Source organism: Nycticebus coucang, chromosome 1 (genome assembly GCF_027406575.1).
Source record: "Nycticebus coucang isolate mNycCou1 chromosome 1, mNycCou1.pri, whole genome shotgun sequence".
In the NCBI taxonomy this organism is placed as follows: Eukaryota; Metazoa; Chordata; class Mammalia; order Primates; family Lorisidae; genus Nycticebus; species Nycticebus coucang.
In genome coordinates, this window is record NC_069780.1 from 132,024,063 (window position 1) to 132,042,637 (window position 18,575).

General features: G+C 45.7%; 1 protein-coding gene across 1 annotated transcript; it reads right to left on the reverse strand.

Moving 5' to 3' along the window:
* Positions 1 to 2,087: 2,087 nt before the first annotated feature.
* F2RL1 (F2R like trypsin receptor 1) lies at positions 2,088 to 16,836 on the reverse strand. The gene is made up of 2 exons (XM_053588286.1): positions 14,893 to 16,836; positions 2,088 to 6,499 (listed from the first exon to the last, which is right to left on the reverse strand). Exons 1-2 carry the CDS (start codon positions 14,972 to 14,974, stop codon positions 5,388 to 5,390), a joined length of 1,194 nt encoding a protein of 397 aa, XP_053444261.1. The 5' UTR covers positions 14,975 to 16,836; the 3' UTR covers positions 2,088 to 5,387.
* Between the last annotated feature and the right edge of the window lie 1,739 nt (positions 16,837 to 18,575).

The window sequence follows — 18,575 nt, forward strand, 5'->3', positions numbered from 1 at the left end:
CTTGTGCAGGTTACTTTGCTCTCTGTTCATGCTGCCTGTGCTGCTCCAGTTTTATTTCTAGTTTCCATTCGTTTTAACTTTCAATTACTGCCATGTCTCTGTTAAACTGTCTTGCTCAGCTGAGTAATCCAACCAGGTCGACTGGGTTTGCAGAACCGGGACCCCTGACTCCTAACATTTTTAAAGTTATATTTTAAAAGGTATAAGCAAAGCCATGATAAGGGTAAGCTACTGCTGGGTGTGGTCCATCACGCCTATAATCCTATCACTTTGAGAGGCTGATGTGGGAGGATCCCTTAAGCTCAGGAGTTATAGACCAGCCTGAGCCAGAGTGAGACCCCATCTATACTAAAAACAGAAAAATTAGCAGGGCATTCTGGTGGGTCCTGTAGTCCCAGCTACTCGGGAGGCTGAGGCAGGAGGAGTGCCTGAACCCAGGAATTTGAGGTTGCTGTGAGCTCTGATGACAGCACTGTTGTCTGGCCAGGATGAGAGTGACTCTGTCTTCAAAAAAAGGGTAAGCCACAAAGCTACGATAGCGGCCCTTCCTGAGCTTTCTTGTCCTGCGTTCTCCTTGACTTTCTGCCTATCCTAGCTGTGGGATGAGTTATGCTTTGTAGACTTTTGAGTGGCCTAAATACTAAAGGGTTGGGTTTAGGGGGCTTTTTTGTTTTAAATATTAATGTATTTCACTGAGAACATCAACCCTGAAACTAGACTATACTAAGGTAGCAATCTTTTTTTTTTTTTTTTTGTAGAGACAGTCTCACTTTATCGCCCTTGGTAGAGTGCCGTGGTGTCACACAGCTCACAGCAACCTCCAACTCCTGGGCTTAGGCGATTCTCTTGCCTCAGCCTCCCGAGTAGCTGGGACTACAGGCGCCCGCCACAACGCCCGGCTATTTTTTTGTTGCAGTTTGGCCGGGGCTGGGTTTGAACCCACCACCCTCGGTATATGGGGCTGGCGCCCTACTCACTGAGCCACAGGCGCCGCCCTAAGGTAGCAATCTTGACTCATATTTGCATTTAATCACAAAGTGTTTCCCAGCCTCTGCCTGCTCGCCAGTACAGAGGCTACAGAGGCTGGGAATTAGATTTACCAACTTGCAGAGGCAAGAGCAGCTTATGGCCAAATCACGGGGCTCTTTATACTTTCCCTCAATATACATTTCCAAGGAGCGGTCCTGGGTGACTCCAATTATTAACATTTAGCTGGAACAACTATCTCAGTGAAGTTTCACGGCTTAAATAAAAGGCAGGAGCTTGATCCCTACTCACTAAGGGTTTGTTTTTCTCAGGGGCGTAATGGACTAATCTTTGACTAATCAAACTTCTGAGAAGAACCAAACACCAAAGCAAAACCCATACTTTTTATCAAGACCTGGAGGGCAGTGGTGATTGCATTTGGTTCTGTAGTATATTTTGGCCCTCTGAAAGGCCTCCACGGGGTTAATGTTTCAGGAACAAAGTTGTCATCACTAAACCATGCATACTGATGAGATTATAGCCCCAAGGTTTATGAAATCTTGATAAACAGGAAATTAGAAGTTTGGAACTACCATCCCCAACAACTGAAGTGACTTGCCAGGAGAACCCAGTAGGCAGCAAATCTGTATTGTTCACATTAGTAGGGCCCTTTTTGAGTACATGAACACCAGGACTGCAAAACAGTCAAATATTCAGATATTTTAGGACTCAGTTTAGAATAATGAAACAACAGGATGCATAACACAAGACCAAAGACAACCAGCCACACAACCAGCCATTCTCTGCTGGGGCCAGAGTTCCCTAATGCTCCCAATCAGGGCCTAATTTAGGTAGACCAGGGGTTTTCTAAGCCATTTTTCAAAAGCCAAAGAAACATAATGATTTGGAAAGCTTTTGCTTTAGCCAATATTCTTATGATTCTACTTCACTAATCATTATTCAAAGTGAAAATGGTGAAAATGAACCGAGAAAAGCGCCTCTTCTTTTCTCTCTTTTTTTGACTGCTTGGAGAGTCTCACTCTGTTGCAGGCGGCTGTGAGCATTTGTTGCTGTCCCCTTTTACCCTTTCATCCTATGTTCATTGGCTTTCAGTTTCTTACCTGTAAAATAAGGACAACCTCACTAGGAGACTGAACAGAGCAGACAAAGAAAGCAAAGTGGCCTGGAAGTGAAACCGGGCAAAGGTCACACCAGCAGTCAGGGAGTAACAGTAATGATGCTAAACAAAATACCAAGAGCACATAAATGGGTTGAATATTTTATCTGCATATAACTAAATGAAGAAGGTACTCTTATCTTCATTTTATGAGAAAGGAAACTGAGAAGTATCTTCCCTCAGGTAACACCAACTTCCCTAAAGTGAGAAGTGGAGCAGTCTGGCTCAGGACCTGCACCCCCCATGCTGGCTGCTGCTTCAACACAAATTAAAGCAACCATGAGATTTTCCCCCCAATCAGATTGGCAACATTTCAAAACATGGAGTGTGCATGAGCATGTGAGGCAACAGGTGCAAACATAATATTTTAGTAGAAGTATACCTTACTGAAGGCAATTTGGGAAGTGTTATCAAAATTTGAAATGGCCATCTAACTTTGGACCTGGCTAGTCTATTTTCAGGAACTTATTCTTTTTTTATTGTTGTTCCACGAACTTATTGTTACAAAAATATTCCCAAAGTTGTCAGTGATTCAATGGAGCACTGTTTTAATAGCCAAAAGGACCGGGTGGTGACAACTTAAGGAGCCACTGGAAAAGAAACAACTACATACATTTCAATGCGATGTATCCAAAATATTAAATAATCTGTACCCTTTAAAAATGGCCAGGCTGTAGACAGAAGTGTGGAAATATTGTGGAAAGAATTCTAAAACGTTGTTAAATGAAGAACAGTAGTCACAGAGGATGGTGTGAGCATTATGTCATTTCCACTTAGAAGAATGAAAAAAAAAAAGAGAGAGAGAGAGAGAGAAGAAAGAATGATGCTCTCGGTTCCTTTCTCTCCCTCCCTCCCCAAACACAAAACTCGGAAATCAGTTGTAAAAAAGAAATTGTGTTATTTACAGATCAATCATATAATAAAATAATTATTTTTAAAAGTCACAAATACAACAATTGTATAAAGTCAGTTTGGAGTCAAGAACCTCTGAAGTGTGTGTATTGCAAATGCATTTACTTTTACTGCAATGTTCCAAAGGAATGTTGTCCAAATCCTGTGACTTTATGATTTCATGTTTGATAACAAGTGAACGAAACCAACAATAAATATTCCAAAAATAATTTTTAAAAATACTCAGTAGTAGGCTTGGCTCCTGTGGCTCAAGTGGCTAAGGTGCCAGCCACATAACACCTGAGTTGGCGGGTTTGAATCCACAAATAACAATGACGGCTGCAACCATAAAATAGCCGGGCGTTGTGGCGGGCGCCTGTAGTCCCAGCTACTTGGGAGGTGAAGGCAGGAGAATCGCTTGAGCCCAGGAGTTGGAGGTTGCTGTGAGCTGTGATGCCATAGCACCCTACCCAGGGGGACAGCTTGAGGCTCTGTCTCAAAAAAAAAAGAAAGAAAAAGAAAAAAATACTCAGTGGTAAATGCTATTCTCAGTTGCAAAACAATCTATTATTTAAACTACCTAAAAATTTCACTGAAGTCTGTAAAAAGTTATACAAAATTTGTATGTACATGTTTTTGTTTTTTTTTAAAATCTCTTGAGACAGAGTCTTACTTTGTTGCTCTTGATAAAGTGCTATGGCATCATAGCTCACAGCAACCTCAAACTCTTGGGCTTAAGTGATTCTCTTGCCTCAGCCTCCCGAGTAGCTGGGACTACAGGCGCCCACCACAACGCCCGGCTAGTTTTAGAGACAGGGTCTTGCTCTTGCTCAGGCTGGTCTCGAACCTGTGAGCTCAGGCAATCCACCTGCCTCGGCCTCCCAGAGTGCTAGGATTACAGGTGTGAGCCACCATGCCCAGCTCTATGTACATGTTTAAAATCCTCATTGTACTTTTCTTTAAGTAATAACAAGACACATAAGAGCAAAGGATTAATAATAAGTAAAGTCCTGGTAAGTCAACAAACAGATAAAAAGCTAAAGATACAAGACAGAAAACATTGTTTGCTCCTCCCTGTGCCCCCCCAATCCCAAAATTATCATGGCCGCTTGTCAAATAGAAACAGCACTCAGACCAGTGGTTCTCAAACCTTTGGTGCATAAATGCCACACAGGCTTGTAACCTGAAGATCCTGGGCCCTCTTCCCAGAGCCTGAGCTTCCATTACTGAATCTGAGGAACCTACATTCTTAACAAGCTCCACAAGGATTTTGATGTGTAAAGCAGGGTACATGAACCCAGCTCACTGAACGTTTGAATTCTACTGTCCATCCAAACTAACTGCTATTGATTGGAAACCTGACGCTAGACAGTTTGTTTACCTCTTTAGTTTCCTCATTGGTAAAGTCAGTCAATTGGACTGTTTATCCCAGAGGGCCATCAAGCCCGAACAATACTATGAATAACACCAGATGCAAAAGAAATAGTTTCAGATAAGAAGTTAGACTTCAAGGCCAGAGTGCTACTCCTATAATCTCAGCACTCTGGGAGGCTGGGGCAGGTGGATTGCCTGAGCTCAGGGGTTCAAGACCAGCCTGAGCAAGAGTGAGATCCCATCTAAAAATAGCCGGGCATTGTGGCAGATACCTGTAGTTCCAGCTACTTGGGAGGCTGAGGCAAGAGAATCACTTGAGCCCAAGAGTTTGAGGTTGCTATGAGCATAATGGCGCAGCACTTAACTCCAGGGCAACTGAGTGAGACTCTGTCTCAAAAAAAAACAAAAACAAACAAACAAAAACCAAAGGAAAAAAACACCTCAGACTTATGCCAAGCCTAGTTTTTGTTAAGTCACTGGGGTGCTGTCTTTTTGCCACCTTCTGAAAAGCCTACTTCTGTTAGTTTGGTTTCTGGAAGCATCTGCTTGAAGCAGTGAAGTTCTAACCTTTTTGGCACCAGGGACTGGTTTCAGGGAAAACAATTTTTCCCTGAAAAATTGGGGGATTGGGGGCTGCATTAGATTCTCCTAAGGGTGAGGATCACCAACCCAGATCCTTCACACAGGCCAGGCTCCTCTGAGAACCTAACGCCGCATCTGATCTGACAGGAGTGACTGTACACTCAGAAGAAGCTTCCAGGCTGGGGGTGGGGGTGTCAGGGACCTCAGAAACTGACATCTGTATTAATTTGGGAGACTTTTATAACACAAACAGGGAAGCTTCTAGCAATCCTGAGAGATCTTGTCCACACATGGTCTGTGGTGAGACCCACTTGTTTAGGCAATAACAGACACATCTCCGTAAGATCAGGCAGGCTCTGCATCCAGCTGTACAACTTCCATCGGGGGCCTGAAAAACTCAGTAGGAGACTTTAACACTGGTTGAACTTGAAGAGTAAGAGCTAGATTTCCTGGAGAATTTCTTTGAGCTGAGGGATACTTGCATCTGCTTTACAGTCCGGACACTACGACAGAGGAGAGCGTTCTTTGCATGATCCCTGAAATCTTGTGAAACAAAGTAATAGACAAAGGGGTCGATGCAGCTGTTGAGGGTGGAGAGGCAGAGGGCTACAATGTACAGGACATAGACGTGGCTCTGGCCTCGGCTTTTAATCAGGAAATAATGTACCACGAGCAGAAGGTTACTAGGCGTGAAGCAGATCAGGTACATGGCCAGGACGGTGATCACGAGCTTGATGGCCCTCTGCCTCTTCCTTTCTGAGTTTTCATCCATGGCCGAGGATCGCAGCATCCTGATCATCAGCACGTAGGCGGAGGCCGTGAGGAGGGCTGGGAACAGAAAGACTCCAATGGCCAGAGACAGGAAGTAATTGAACATGTCTCCCACCAACACATACTCAGGCAGAACATCGTGACAGGTGGTGATGTTAAGAGCTGGGATGAAGATGGTCTGCCTCACCACATACAAGGGGATGGTTACCAGCAGGATCAGCAGCCAGATGCCCAGGGAGACACCAATAGCAAGGTTTGCCTTCTTCCTGCCATGGGCCATGGGGTTCACAATGACCCAATACCTCTGCACGCTGAGACAGGTCATGAAGAGAATGGAACAGTACATGTTGCCGTAGAAAAAGCCGATGAGCACCTTGCAAAGACCCTCCCCATAAATCCAGTTGTTGCCATGTATGTGATAGGCAATCTTCAAGGGGAACCAGATGACAGAGAGGAGGTCGGCCAAGGCCAGATTGGCCATGTAAATCACAGCTGGGTGCTTCTTCTTGGTTCGGAATAGAAAGACCCACAGGGCCATGCCATTACTTGGCAAACCAATCACAAAAACAACTGTGTACACAATTGGAAGAAAGACGGTAGTCAATTTTCCAGTGAGAACAGATGCAGAAAGCTCATCCACGGAGAGGCCTGAGTCCCCTGTAACTCCTTTTCCAGGGACTGGAGATGGGTTGTCGACCTTCCCAATAAGACTTCTTCCTCCAGAGGGTCTTTTGGCTCCTGTACAAGAAAGGCAGACCAGGGTCATTACAGAAATAAACATTTAAGGAGTAAGGCTAGTTTGTTCAAATGAAAAAAGGAGAAGCTGGAAATACACTAGTAGAGGATTATATAAAATGCTCATCGAGGCTTTCTTTGGGTGATGAGATTGTTGAGATCTCTATCGTCTGTTTTTGCCTATTTTTTTGTGGGGTTTTTTTCTTACTAGCACTTTTTATTAGGGTTGTAGGGTGCCTGAGAACATCAAGTTCTAGGAATCACAAAAAGACTGACAACATTTCAGTTAACTTTTACAAACTGTCCACACTCATTAGTTCCCAACTGTTCGGATTATAATGCCCATCAGCAATTGTTGTTTGGGTCAATTAGTAAAAATCGTTTTTCGACTGAATAGTAATTTCTTTCCAAATTCTCAAGTGTGTGAAATACCAAGCCCTACCCTCCTGACATCAGCTTTCGAATTTCTCACTTTACAATAGTCATCTCTCCCATTGTGGCCCTGAGTCAGGAGCCAGCCTGGCCCATTAATCATAATAGAACTTGGCACAGGGAGAGTCCCAAGACCACAAGGGACAGTCCCTTTCCACCGCAGGGATTCCCCCAACTCTGAGTTAGTTTCCTAGAGACCTTGCCCTGGAAGCTGGCTGGCAGGCAAGCTTCCAGCTTCAGTGGCAGTGGACAGTGGGGTGTACTGCTGACACATTTGTGTTCTGACTTTCAAGCATTTAACATGGCGAGCTAACTTACTCCCACTGTCCCGGATGATGAATTTAACTTTAAAACCACAGACAAATGAATGGCATATCCACCCTGCATCCTGCCCCAACCAAATGTTTATGGACCTGCAAGAGAAAGCAAATAACACGTTGAGAACACTGAAGAGTTTTACTTTAATTGTGGGGAAGAGTAAGCCTTCACCGACAACTCCAACCATAGGATACCAGGATGGACTTTAAGCCTACTCATGAGTTTATCCAACAGTTTTTCACACTTGGTCATCATTTTTCCTCTTCTACTAGTTTTGCACTGTCCAGCAGTTTTAAGGCTTCCCTCTTTAGGACTAAGTAACAGAGGTTAGCCTGGGTAGTGTTGGAGAATGCCAAGATCAATATTTTGCTTTTTACTTAGTGTAATGGGTAGAAAGGTGCCCCCCAAAAAAGAAATAGCCATGCCTACTCCCCCAAATCTGCAAATTTTAGCAAAAGAATCTTAGCAAATGTGAGTAAGGATCTTGAGATGAGAAGATCCTCTTGGATGATCTGGGTGGGCCCTAAATTCAATGACAAGCACATTTTTAAAAGAAGAGTAGAAAGAAACTTGAGACAGAGAAGACACAGGAGAAAGTGACAGGGCAATGGAGACAGAGATGGGAGTGACGCCAAGAAACAGGTCAAGAAATGCCAAGAAACGCATCATCACATGGAAACCCCAGTTTTTTTCTCAGTATTCCCCCCACCCCGCCAAAAAAAGCAGGCTCGGTACCTGTAGCTCAGTAGCTGGGGCACTGGCCACAAACACCAGGGCTGGCTGGTTGGAACCCAGCCTAGGCCTGCTAAAAACAACAATGACAGCTGCAACAAAAAAAAATAGTCAGGTGTTGTGGTGGCAGGACTCTAGTTCTAGATACTTAGGAGGCTGAGGCAACAGAATGGCTTAAGCCCAAGAGTTTGAGGTTGCTGTGAGCTGTGACACCATGACACTCTCCCGAGGGTGACATGGTAAGACTCTGTACCCACCCCCCAAAAAACAAAGTGGCTGGGTATCATGGCTCTTGTCTCTAATCCTAGCACTCTGCGAGGCTGAAGCAGGTGGATTACTCGAGCTTAGGAGTTCAAGGCCAGCCTGAGCAAGAGCAAGACCCTGTCTCTACTAAAATAGAAAAACTAGCCAGGTGTTGTGGTGGGCACCTGTAGTCTCAGCTGTTTGGGAGGCTGAGGCAAGAGGATCGCCTAAACCCAGAACTTTGAGGTTGATGTAAGGTATGGCACTCTAGCATGGGTGACAAAGTGGGACTCTGTCTCAAAAAAAAAAAAAAAAGTACTGATACATGCTATGATGTGGATGAACATTGAGAAGATTATGCTAAGAGAAAGGAACCAGTCGCAGAGGACCTGGTGTTGCATGATTCTCTTTATATTAAACATCTAGAATAGGCAAAGCCATAAACAGAAAGTAGAGATGAAAAAAATTGGTGGTGACAGTTACAATGTTTCTTTTGGGATAAGGAAAACGTCCTAATTGACCACCTATTGACTGTGGTAATGGTTGTGCAATTCTACCAATACTCTCTAAAAGCCACTGAACTATAGACTTTTTTTTTTTTTTTGAGACAGAGTTTCATGGCTGCCCTTGGTAGAGTGCTGTGGCATCACAACTCATGGCAACTTCAAACTCTGGGGCTTAAGAGATCCTCTTGCCTTAACCTCCCAAGTAGCTGGGACTATAGGTGCCCACCACAATGCCTGGCTATTTTTTGCTGCAGTTTGGCTGGGGCTGGGTTTGAACTTGCCACCCTCAGTCTATGGGGCCAGTGCCCTACACACTGAGCCACAGGCGCCGCCCTAAATATATCAAAATTTTAAATGTACTTGCCCTGTGGTATAGCAATGTTCTTCCAGGAATTTGTCCTGCACATACTAATTAAAGTGTACAAAACTACTTTATATACAAGAATATTCACTGGAACATTGTTTATCATGGTTAAACAAAAATGTTAATCTCAACATCTACGAAAAAGGGAACAAGTTCAATTACTTATGACATTTGCAATGATTAATAGTCTATAAAAGTAGAGACAGATCTCTATAGACTGACCATGACAGATTAGGTAAATAAATAAAGTGTGTACAGTTTGGTTCTTATATTGCTATATTATCTGTGCATAGACAATTCTAGCTGAGGGGGGAGGAGAGAGAATGGGAGATTTTTAACTTTTTTTAGATACTTCTGATTTGCACAATTTTGGGGGGGAAGAATATAAAACTTTCAATTTAAAAAACACTAATCCCGCTGGGTGCAGTGGTTCACCCCTGTAATCCCAACACTCTGGGTGGCCAAGGCCAGTGGATTGCTTGAGCTCAGGAGACCAGCCTGGGTAAGAGTGGGACCCCACCTCTACTAAAAATAGAAAAACTAGCCAGATATTGTGGAAGGCGCCTGTAGTCCCAGCTACTCGGGAAGCTGACGCAGGAGGATCGCTTAAGCCCAAGAGTTTGAGGTTTCAGTGAGCTGTGACTCCATGGTACTCTAACCAGGACAACAGAGTGAGACTCTCAACAAATAAACAAACAAAAAAAAAAACACTGGGGGCCAGGTATGGTAGCTGGGAGCTGTAATCCCAGCACTCTGGGGCACACTGGGAGGCTGAGGCGGGTGGATTGCCTGAGCGCAGGGGTTCCAGACCACCCTAAGCAAGAGCAAGACCAAAAATAGCCTGGTATGGTGGTGCCTAGTTGGGAGGCTGAAGCAAGAGAATCACTTGAGCCCAGGAGTTGGAGGTTGCTGTGAGCTGTGATGCCACAGCACTCTATCGAGGGCCACAAAGTGAGACTATGTCTCAAAACAAAACAAAACAAAACAAAACAAAACAAAACAGAAAACAACTCCTGTTCACTGCATGTGGTGAACATATCCTGGTTTGTAGAGTTTCTTACTATGTAAACGTATCTTTCTCTTCCTCAATAAACTTTTGTTTCATGCTTGCCTTAAAAATAAATAAATAACAGTACTTCTTTTTTGTTGTTGTTGCAGTTTGGCTGGGGCTGGATTTGAACCCCCCACTCTCGGCATATGGGGCCAGCGCCCTACTCACTGAGCCACAGGCGCCGCCCAACAGTACTTCTTCTTTTAAGAATAGGTTTCCTGGGCAGTGCTTGTGGCTCAGTGGGTAGGGCGCTGGCCCCATATAGTGAGGGTGGCGGGTTCGAACCTGGCCCCGGCCAGCTGGCAATGAGAATTGCAATAAAAATTAGCCGGGCCGTTGTGGCAGGTGCCGGTAGTCCCAGCTACTTGGGAGGCTGAGGCAAGAGAATCGCTTAAGCCCAAGAATTAGAGGTTGCTGTGAACTGAGGGCGACAAAGTGAGACTCTGTCTCAAATTTAAAAAAAAAAAAAAGAATAGGTCTCCTTGACCCTTCTCATCAAACTAAGTATGGAGCAAGTACTTTATTCGTGTTAACTCTCTTCTTTTCACCCTCTCTTCTCTATGATTTCCTCACCCCAAATATTTTTTAGCTTCCAACCTCTGGGAGCACAGGGTGAAAAAGAGAATGTTTCAGTTGCCAGGTACCGTTCCCTGGGTACACTTTCACAAGTGTTATTTCGGGGTGAACTGTTTTCCTCAATACTTGCCCAACTAATAAACCCATAAAAAAGTCAAATGCAGACTTTACTAAAACATCAAGGTTAATTTGTAACTACAGGCAAGCAAGGGGATCAGACACAAAAGTCCCATCTTCCAGTTCACTACAGTGTTCTGCCAATTACAAAACATTGGAAACACCATGTGTCTATCAACAAATGACAAATTAAAAAACTATGATACCGGCTTAGCACCTGTAGCTCAGTGAGTAGGGCACTGGCCACATGCACCAAAGCTAATGGGTTCAAGCCTGGCCTGAGCCTGCTAAACAACAATGACAACTGCAGCCAAAAAATAGCAGGGCATTGTGGTGGGCACCTGTAGTCCCAGCTACCTTGGAAGGCTGAGACAAGAGAATCACTTAAGCCCAAGAGTTTGAGGTTGCTGTGAGCTGTGATGCCATGGCACTTTACCCAGGGAGACATAGACTCTGTCTCAAAAAATAAACAAATAAATAAATAATAAAAAAATAAAAGTGTTTTATATGTGTTGACATGTTACTGATCAGCTAATATAATACAAAAGCTTAGGATATAAAATATATAAGCTTAACTTTCACTACGAAAGTTTTGAGACAGACTTTGTTATGGTTCATTACACAATTGACAGTGTCCAATTCTGATTTACCCATGCAAGTTTCAGCTTGCTCAGCTTATTGGTATTGCTGGGAGAACTTCATTTATTTCCATCAAGGATTTTATTTTTCTTGATTTTTGTGTATTTCAAAACTTTCAGGGCCAGGCGCAGTGGCTCACACCTGTAATTCCAGCACTCTGGGAGGCCAAGGCAGGTGAATTGCTTGAGCTCACAGGTTCGAGACCAGCCTGGGCCAGAGTGAGACCCCACCTCTAAAAATAGCCAGGTGTTGTGGCAGGCACCTGTAGTCCCAGCTACTTGGGAGGCTGAGGTAAGAAGATCACTTGAGCCCAAGAGTTTGAAGTTGCTGTGAGCTGTGACGCCATGGGGCTCTACCAAGGGCGACAAAGTGAGACTCTGTCTCAAAAAAAAAAAAAAGCACTTTCATAATGACCCACCTATATAAAAGTTTATATATTGTTTTGTATTTGTGAGTACATATTTTATACACAGATGTATGAAAGTATAGGAAAGATATAAACCAAAATGTTAGCAGTTGTTACTTTAGGTATTGAAGGTGATTTAATTCGATCTTTCTTCTTTCTGTCTTATTTTTATGTGCTCATTTTTCCTCTATAATGATCACTATTACTTCTATAATTAAAAGACCAATTATAAGCTGCTTAAATGCCACACTGCCTTCAACTAGCCAGGTCACTGTATCAAGTCTCCTCACATCATTCTTCACTGGCTACTTACTGAGGTCCCTTAGGTGATGAAACTGTGCTAGATGTGCCAATGGAGATGACGATGGGGTCCCTGGCTTCCAGGACTTTCCAATGCAGTGAGTACACAGATTAAACATATTGATGCAAATAACATCAATTACTACTGTAAGAGGAAAGAAGGAGGGGGGCCGGGGCCTAACAGTGTTTTCCTTCCCTTGCTCCCTCACCGAGTCAGTGTCTCCCACTTATAAAGTGAGAAGGTTGTATTCTAGGCTGAATTCCTTTCTGCAAGATAGTCTTTTGGTTTGGGAAGAAAGTTAGACTCAGTATCTGCCCTGTAGCAAAGTGAGGACAAGCTGAAAAGGGATAAGCAAAGACCTAGCTGAGGGGTGGAAAGATTTTACTGATGCTCTATTTCTGATCAAAATCCATTTAGTTGCAAATTGGGAGGAAAGCTAGCTCCATCTATCTAAAGCGTCAGTGTTACTTAACTCTTCAGAGAGTTGTCACCCTGAAAAGGAATAAAAGGATTGGGGGCAGGGATCAGGAACAAAGTGCAATATTAAATAGCTCTGGTTAACAAATAACTGGAATTTTTTTTTTTTATTGTTAAATCAGGTTCACCTTTACACTTCAGGGATCTCTCAATCCCCAGCCTCTCACTTTGTAAGAACAAGCCAAATAATCAGGAATGCTTCCTATGAGAACTGTCTGAACAAAAGCGTTGAAGCATCTACGCTCACATACTTTATTTTTTAAGTTTCCAACTTTAAAAGACATAGGCAAATGGCTCGGCTCTTGTAGCTCAGCAGCTAGGACGCCAACCACATATACGGGGGCTGGTGGGTTCGAACCCGGTCCAGGCCTGCCAAAAACAATGACAACTTCAACCAAAAAATAGCCCAGCATTGTGGCGGGCTCCTGTAGTCCTAGCCACTTGGGAGGCTGAGGCAAGAGAAGGGCTTAAGCCCAAGAATTTGAGGTTGCTGTGAGCTGTGGCGCCTCGGTACTCCACGGAGGATGACATACTGAGACTCTGTCTCAAAAAAAAAAAAGACATAGGCAAATGGAGAGGGGTCAATTGCAGTTTTCAATAGTTTCCAGAAATGGAAGTGTTTATTCTGATTAATAAAATGTATATCAGAGGTGTACAGTTCAGGCTTACAAATGGAGAGGGGTCAATTGCAGTTTTCAATAGTTTCCAGAAATGGAAGTGTTTATTCTGATTAATAAAATGTATATCAGAGGTGTATAGTTCAGGCTTACACATTAACACCCTTTTCTGTAATTCCAGAGAGAAAAGAATTCCCATTGTAATTCCAATTCACTGTGGTTTGCTCTTTTTTTTTTTTTTTTTTTTTTTTTGAGACACAGCCTCAAGCTGTCGCCCTGGGTAGAGTGCGTAGCATCACTGCTCACAGCAACTTCCAACTTCCAACTTCCTGGGTTTTAAGCGATTCTCTTGCTTCAGCCTCCCAAGTAGCTGGGACCACAGGCACCAAGCCACAACTATTTTTTGGTTGTAGTTGTCATTGTTGTTTGGCAGGCCGGGGCTGGAGTCGAACCCTCCAGCTCTGGTGTATGTGGCTGGCGCCTTAGTCGCTTGGGCTACAGGTGCTGAGCCTGTGGTTTGCTTTTTTACTTAGTCTTTATGAAGAGGAAGATAAAAGTCAGAAATGCCTTTTACAACAGGTCTGCAAATTCCGCAGGGAAGTTAAAACTTCCCTTTTAATGTTACCACCCGGGCTGCCCAAACAGCATCACAGTAGGGCGACCCAGGCCTGCTCGGCCCGGAGACGCACGGCGGACGCGACAAGCCCGGGCACACCGGAGCTGCTCACCGCCGCGGCCCGGCACAAGCTGGCACCTGCGCCCCGCCCAGGACCGCTCCGGCGCCGTTCCCAGGGCTGGCAGCCTCTGGCCTGAAGATCTGTACGGCCGCCAGTCCCAAAGCCGGAAGGTCTCCTAGTTAAGTACAAAGCAGGTCCAAGAAGTTCCACGCGTAAATCTACGTGACCAACAACCGGCCTAAAGCTGGACGCTGAGCGCTGGTTACCAGGAGAAGCCGTAGGGTCTCGCCCTGACTCTCAACCCGGGCCGAGCACCGCGGGTGCCAGGACCTGCAGGCCCCAGTAAGTCCGGAACGCCTGGCCGTGGGCAGCACCCAAAGAAAGGGCCCAAGTGGTTTGGAGGGGACCGCAAAACACGATGGAGAAAGTTCCCGGGCCGCAGTGTCCCACCCACCTCGTCCACTCTGCCGAGCAGTCTACTCGCCAACTCCAGGAGCCCCACAGGACCTGCCGCGGAAAGTCGCCGGACGCGTGAAAAGCTCTAATGACTGAGTGTTTACAAAGACACCAGCCCGGGGGAGGGGACCCAGTCCTCTGGGTACCCGCTAGACACCGGTTATTCCTTCCTTCCCTCCCCTTCCCTGAGCCCCCCAGGGGGGTTGGAGGCGGCCAGAACGAGAACCTCTCCCGTAAAGGGTCTCCAGGGGCCTCTCGGCCACCCCCGGGCTCTGCCGACTTCGGCTGCTCCTGGATGTGCTACCAGGGGCCCCCTAAGCTCAGGTGGCCCCACCAAAGCCACTGAGGGCAGACTGAAGGGCGCGGGGAGACGCTGGCGCCGGCAGAACCTACCCCCGCGCGCTGCTCCGCTTCCACCACCCGCCCAGCGCGTTCGGGACCCCAGGTCCCAGCAGGACAAGCCCTCCTGGGCCAAGTTTCTCACCTTGGACCGTGCGATTGCAGGAGACGGAGGCCGCCAGCAGGATGGCACCCGCCAGCAGCCACGCCGCGCTCAGGCTGCGCATCCTTCCCGCAGCCCCCAAGCCGGGCGGGCAGGGATCCGCCGCCACGGGTTCAAAACTCGGAACTCCACTCGCCGCACCGACAGAAGGCCAGCCTCCCGCCTGCCGCTAGTCCGAGCCTCTGCGCTCGCCTCCCCAGGGCCAGAGAAGTTTCAGGGAAACCGGAGTCGCCGGGCTCACCTGCGGGAGGCCACGCCCCGGGACGGGGACGCGCGGCCAGGCCCCGCCCCCGGCCGTCCGGCCTGGACCTCCGCGTCTTGAGCCGCGCGCACCAGCCCGGGTCCCCCAGGCTGCGGGCGGGGCGGGCGAGTGAGGCGGCTGCCCTGGAATGCAAACAGCAGGGACGCTGGCGACCCGGGCTTCGTCCCAGTCTGGGCTGTGCCTACATTGAACTACCTTTAACCTCTGAGTACTCCTGAAGAGCTAATGTCGTCAAACTCCCTAACGTTTCCCGTCAAATCGGAGCTCCCTGCAATTACTGTGGGTAAGTGATACAGGGAGGGCTTCCCCACGGTAGTGGACACGGGGACCCAGGAGGAGGTTTTGATCTGCAGACCCAAGGCAGCCAGCTGCAGACACCAGCGAAAGCGGCGTGGAACTGAAGGATGGGGGCTAGGGTTAGGTTCTTGCTCTGCCGCGAACCAGCTGCGACCTTGAGCAAACCTCTTCACCTGTTTGTAGACCACTTCTGGGAGGTGGAGCAGGAGAAGATAAATGGAATGGCGACTCTTAAGTGGCAGTGTCAACACAGTAGGAGCACTGTCTTGGTTAATCCGCTCAACAACCAGCACCATAAGTATAATTTGACGGAGGAGGAAATGGAATTTTGGAGCTTAGAAAGGTTGGGTAAATTGTCCAGAGTTAACAGTTTGAAAACACAGTTTATAAATGTCCGTCACATTCAAACTGTAGTTCAGACTTTTGACTGCCACTTTCTTCTATTAATCACTGCACTGTAAACGCTTCCAAGACTTTCCAAAGGCTTCTTTCTGCCTTCAGATCCCATATAGACCAAATAAATAGGCAGAGAGAGGGGTGGGGAGAAGAGGAACGTGGGACAGGAGATGGGTGCTTAGGGCCGTCATTATGTTGGTAAAGCCTTACTTTTTATTTGCTTTTTTAAAAAGGTAGAACAAAAGAAAGGTTACTGTTATTTAAACTATTGGTACTGGAGGAACAGAGAAGAGAGACGTGTTTTCAGATACTTGAAGGATTAATTGGTACAGAGGACTAGATGTGTTTTGAGTTGCTCCAGAGATCAGCTATAGTCTTAGGAGCCGAGAACCACTTCACTGCAGGGCTTACAGCAAAAGACCAGGGCATCTGTCTGGCAAGTTAGAAAGAGGTTTCCCTCCCAGGGTCTGGGACCAGAATGAATGAGTCCAGGTAGACTCCTGAGGAGCTTCAGTTCTGAGAGTTCACGATTCTCCCTAGAAGAACAAAGTTTAGTAAGTCACTTGCCACTGACCATTATTAATTTCTGAATAAACACAAACTAAATGACCACCATCCCATGGCCTGTATCTATGACAAAACTTACATCTGATAAAGGGCCTGTATCTTGTGTGTGACTTCTTGCTGAATCTACCACAGAGCCAATTAACTGAACTTAATGTGATTTCCAGATTCATTCAGGAAGACAACATTGTGTAAAATGTCATGTTAGCCAGTGGTTTCAACCATATCCCCTATAAAACATTTCGGCAAAGTTACTTAAGTGGCTGGTTTGGTATTCTGTCCTTACATGTGCTCTTAGAGAGGGGCTCACAAGAGCAGGGAAATAAATGGCTAAAAAGGAAGAGAAGCAAATGCCCCCGAATATGCTAAGAGAATAGGGGAATTGCTGTCTGGATAACAGAAATGGACTATTTAAAAAAAAAAAATGCTCTGGGCGGCGCCTGTGGCTCAGTGAGTAGGGCGCCAGCCCCGTATGCCGAGGGTGGTGGGTTCAAGCTCAGCCCCGGCCAAACTGCAACAAAAAAATAGCCGGGCGTTGTGGCGGGCGCCTGTAGTCCCAGCTGCTCGGGAGGCTGAGGCAAGAGAATCGCGTAAGCCCAAGAGTTAGAGGTTGCTGTGAGCCGTGTGACGCCACGGCACTCTACCCGAGGGCGGTACAGTGAGACTCTGTCTCTACAAAAAAAAAAAAAAAAAAATGCTCACACCTACGGTGCATCTTAGAATGGGTACAGGTGAAACCTACTAAATGCAGAATACAAATGCCTACATACAATAACTAAGAAAATGCCATGAAGGCTACGTTGAACAGTTTGATGAGAATATTTCAGATTGTATATGAAACCAGCACATTGTACCCCTTGATTGCACTAATGTACACAGCTATGATTTAACAATAAAAAAAAAAAAATTCTTGGGCGGTGCTTGTGGCTCAAAGGAGTAGGGCGCCAGCCCCATATACGGGAGGTGGCGGGTTCAAACCCGGCCCCAGCCAAAAACTGCAAATAAATAAATAAATAAATAAAAATGAAAATAATTTAAAAAAAAAATTCTCAGCTCAGCGCCAGTAGCTCTGCGTCTAGGGCACCAACTACATACTCCAGAGCTAGCGGGTTCAAAACCAGCCCCAGGCCTGCCAAACAATGGCAAAAACTAGCTGGGTATTGTGGCGGGTGCTTGTAGTCCCAGCTACTTGGAGACTGAGGTAAGAGAATTGCTTAAGCCAGTGGTTCTCAAGCTGTGAGTGGCAACCCCTTTGGATTGTATTAAAGGGTTGCGGCATTAGGAAGATTGAGAACCACTGGCTTAAGCCCAAGAGTTTGAGGTTGCTGTGAGCTGTGATGCCATGGCAATCTACGGAAGGCGACACACTGAGACTCTGTCTCAAAAAAAAAAAAATTCTTCCAATATGTACAGACAAGAGTGGGCAGAAAAAGCTGTATAGCAGATGAAAGTTCTTTTTAGTGCCAACCGTATCTCCTAGAGGATCTCTCAGCACCCAAGAAAGAGAGCAGTTGTAGAAAGACTACCTTCAAAGTAGATAGAATTCTTCTTCTTTCAATAGAAAAATGTACCAGGCTCCAAGTTTCAATTCAAGTTTTCACTGATATTCCCCGGAAAATGCTTTGAATCATCAAAATTTCCAAGCAAAGATTTTTGAACATTATTGAACAATGCTATGAGTTCATTATCTCAAGAATATGGCTACTTCTAGGAACCTGAACAATTAGCTAAACTTCCTTGAGTCAGTGTATAGGTATTTCTATATAACTTTGGGAGGACAGTATTTGTTTCTTAGGGGTTGATGATTCCTTCACCCTGAAGGGATTAGGGTGTTACAGGGCTGTGTGGAACTGTACAGAGAAATGACCGCAGGCAATTCTAGACCACCTGCCTTCTAGAAATTGGGAACTTTGTGAAATTTCTCACCCTTTATGACTCTAAGGAGGAATTTAGACACTAAGGGGAAATTTATTTAATTCAGATAATTCTACAGTCTTTTATCAAATTCACCAACCCTTCCTGGAGAAACAAAGTCCCTGAGCTCTTGAGTCCTGATCAAATACAATTGGAGGAAAAGTTATGCTCATTCATTCACCGAGCACTACTCTGCACGAGGTTAGCAATGACCTCTACTACCCAACCTAAC

Bases quoted from the DNA above. Each gene is read 5' to 3' on its own strand.
- F2RL1 (XM_053588286.1), bottom strand. From the start codon at position 14,974: ATGCGCAGCCTGAGCGCGGCGTGGCTGCTGGCGGGTGCCATCCTGCTG. The intron at 6,500-14,892 runs GTGAGAAACTTG...TTTCTTGTACAG, and splicing joins CTGCAATCGCACGGTCCAAG to GAGCCAAAAGACCCTCTGGA.